The 3,018-nt window shown below is 31.5% G+C and overlaps 1 protein-coding gene across 1 annotated transcript; it reads left to right on the forward strand.

Moving 5' to 3' along the window:
- Positions 1 to 450: 450 nt before the first annotated feature.
- Positions 451 to 1,874, forward strand: LOC105962664 (elicitor-responsive protein 1). The gene is made up of 4 exons (XM_088818928.1): positions 451 to 704; positions 1,175 to 1,240; positions 1,401 to 1,554; positions 1,678 to 1,874. The coding sequence occupies exons 1-4, from the start codon at positions 638 to 640 to the stop codon at positions 1,838 to 1,840; spliced, it is 450 nt and encodes a 149-aa protein (XP_088675054.1). The 5' UTR covers positions 451 to 637; the 3' UTR covers positions 1,841 to 1,874.
- Positions 1,875 to 3,018: the final 1,144 nt, after the last annotated feature.

The raw sequence follows: 3,018 nt of genomic DNA on the forward strand, positions 1-3,018 counted from the left end.
TATAATATTATTTTATGTTGCCATTTATGATCATAAAATGGCGGCTCATATATATATTAACTAAAAGTTTGACCCAGCTAACCTAAATTGAACAATCAAATAACTGAAAAAGTGAAGACAAAGACCAAAGGAATCTAATTAACGTAGTAGCATTACAAATATGAAATTCTCAGCCGTCTGTCGTCAGAAATTATAATAATTTATCCGAATGAAACAAAATTCATTTTGATCCTATAGAACCTGACTCATGTTATTTTCAATCCCATAACTTTAAAATGATGAGATGGCATAAAATATTATATGGGAATTGAAGTGGTCAGTTCTTAAAAGTACAGCTATACAATTTGGGGCTAAACCCATATAAACAATATCCCAAGGACGAAACTGCAATTTTCCCTACACAGATAAATTTATGTCTTCTATATAAACACATGATTGATTACTTTGGCTAATTCATCAAAGCTAACAAACTTCTGCACCTAAACAACTATAACAATCACATTCTCTTTTGTTTCTCTTCCCCTTGCATACACACACATCCCTTCGAATACATATATCATTTCTCTAGGAGAGAAAATAAGCAATATATCTGCAAATTAAATATATCTTCTTCCATTTCAAGGAGAGAGAGAGAGAGATGACGGTAGGAACAATGGAAGTGACACTTTTTGGGGGTAAAGGCCTCTTGAGCACACACTTATTCGGTACGTACTCATGGCCTTCTCATTTGTATGTATGTATGTATGTATGTATGTATGTATGTATGTATGTGTTACGTTCCATGGTGTGTGTATATAATAATGAATGAGTGTTTGGAGGTGTTATAGTGATGAAGAAGTAGATTAAATTGGATAAACTCGCGCGCGCGTTCCACTTATAGAACCATAACATTTTGTTATTCGTAATCTCGTTAAAATTTCCACCATTAGTATTAAGTTTGATTCCTCTTTCGTTAACTTAATTACCGCCTAATGTTCTCTTATTTATGATTACGAATAGCATTTATAAATGAAAAATGAATACTTGTATTGATCTGAATGAATATATTTAAATCTGACACCCAGTGAAAAGTTGTTTAATCATAAATAATTTGTATCGTAATTCATAAATTGAAAACACAATTGGTTTAATTTATTGGTCAAAGTTGTAATAATGTATTTGTTGGTGCATGCAGGTAGGATAGATCCATATGTTGTGATTCAGTATGGAAATGAAGAGCACATCAGCAAAATAGCTCATGGTAAATTAGCTTAATTTTCTTCTCTTTTTTTTTTTTTTTTTTTTTTTAATTTAACCCTTCTTTTTCTTTTGTGTTTCATATTTTTATATATTCAAAGTTAAATATTTCAAATTCATTATATAATTGTTTCAATAAACTAATTGGTATTATATATAAATAGGACAAGGTAGCAAGCCAGAGTGGAATGAACGGTTCAAATTCAAGGTACATTACCCAGCAGACGCAGGAGACGATAACCAACGAAAATATAAGCTCTTTCTTCAAATTATGGACCACGACAGATTCACTAGAGATGACTACCTTGGCCAAACCACGTAAATTCTAGTCCCCGTTTTTCTTTTTTCTTTTTTTTTTTTTGTACGAATTATATGTAAATATATAGATATTTATTAATTAAATTAGTTGGTTAAAAAAATGAATATATAAATTAAATGCAGGATATATGTGAAGGAGCTACTTGAGTTAGGTGTAGAGAATGGAAAAGCTGAACTTGGTACTCAAAAGTACAGGGTTGTTTTAAAAGATGGAACTTACTATGGTGAAATTCGAGTTGGAATCAGTTTTAGTACTGCCACAGGTTTGTATTTTAATAAAATTTAATATATTAAATCAAGATTTTATAAAATTAATTACCAAATTTTAGAAAACTTATTTATTTTATGTTTTGGGTACAGGGGGTGATGATGAAGATTAATACAAGGTGGGGGAACGCTGGTACTAGTTGTTATACGTTTGAATTTGCATCTTACAATTAGTTCACCAAAATTCATTTATTATTTATTTAATTTGTTTTCTGAAATAATTAATGTAATTAGTAGCTACAACATGTGTGTATCAAATACCCAGGAGACACAGTACGATTAATAGAATAAAATAAATTAAGGTTCTATATATATTGAAGTTCTTGAGTCATTGTCAAATACATATTCCGACCACATAAACAAGTAGTTCGAGTTAACAATATATTAACTATATTATTTACATTGTAAAATTATTTAGTTATTTAATCAACAAATCTCCAACAATTCTCATCTAACAAAAATCAACCATTTGTTAAATTTAACTATTTGTTGAAACAACTAAAACAAATAGCAAAATATAAAATCAATTAAAAAGTAACAATAACAACTAAAAACGTCATCTTCTCTAGGGAACTAACGTAAAGAATCTAAAAAACTGAAGAAATAAAGAGAAGAACTTCAAGATTTGCAGCAAATGCTAAATCTTCACTCTAAAATCAATGAGATTATTGTTAATCAACGGATCTAGATTGATAATAATTGTCCACATCGTCACTCAAATCACGAAAAAAAAAAAAACTAGAGAAAAACTTTATGCCCGAGATTTTTTTATCATCGAGTCCATACAGAGGAGCGGTGGTGGACGGAGATGGCGAGGGCGGTGGTACAGAGGCGGCGTCAGGCAGAGGTGGAAGGGGAGGAGATGGCGGCGGCTTGTGGCGAAGAAAGAGAAAAAAAAATAGAACCTGATTGATGTGAGAGAGAATGGGTGGCTGAATTAGAAAATAGCTACGACTATGATTATAAGTAGGGTTAATATAAAGAGTAAAAAGCAGTTTGCCCCCTAAATTAAGGACCGATTTGCACTTTACCCCCCAAACAAAAAAAATTTGCACGTTTTTACCTGAACTCATTAGTTCGTTGCACGGTGCCCCCTAAACTCAATTTTCCGGCAATTTTGTCCGGAAAGTTAAAACATGTGCCTTGCACATGACATTCGCAGGGGTATATTCGTCCATGCAGTTATATGTTGTATAT

The sequence above is a fragment of the Erythranthe guttata genome, chromosome 6 (genome assembly GCF_056151865.1).
Source record: "Erythranthe guttata isolate IM_541 chromosome 6, IM_541, whole genome shotgun sequence".
NCBI classification, from domain to species: Eukaryota; Viridiplantae; Streptophyta; class Magnoliopsida; order Lamiales; family Phrymaceae; genus Erythranthe; species Erythranthe guttata.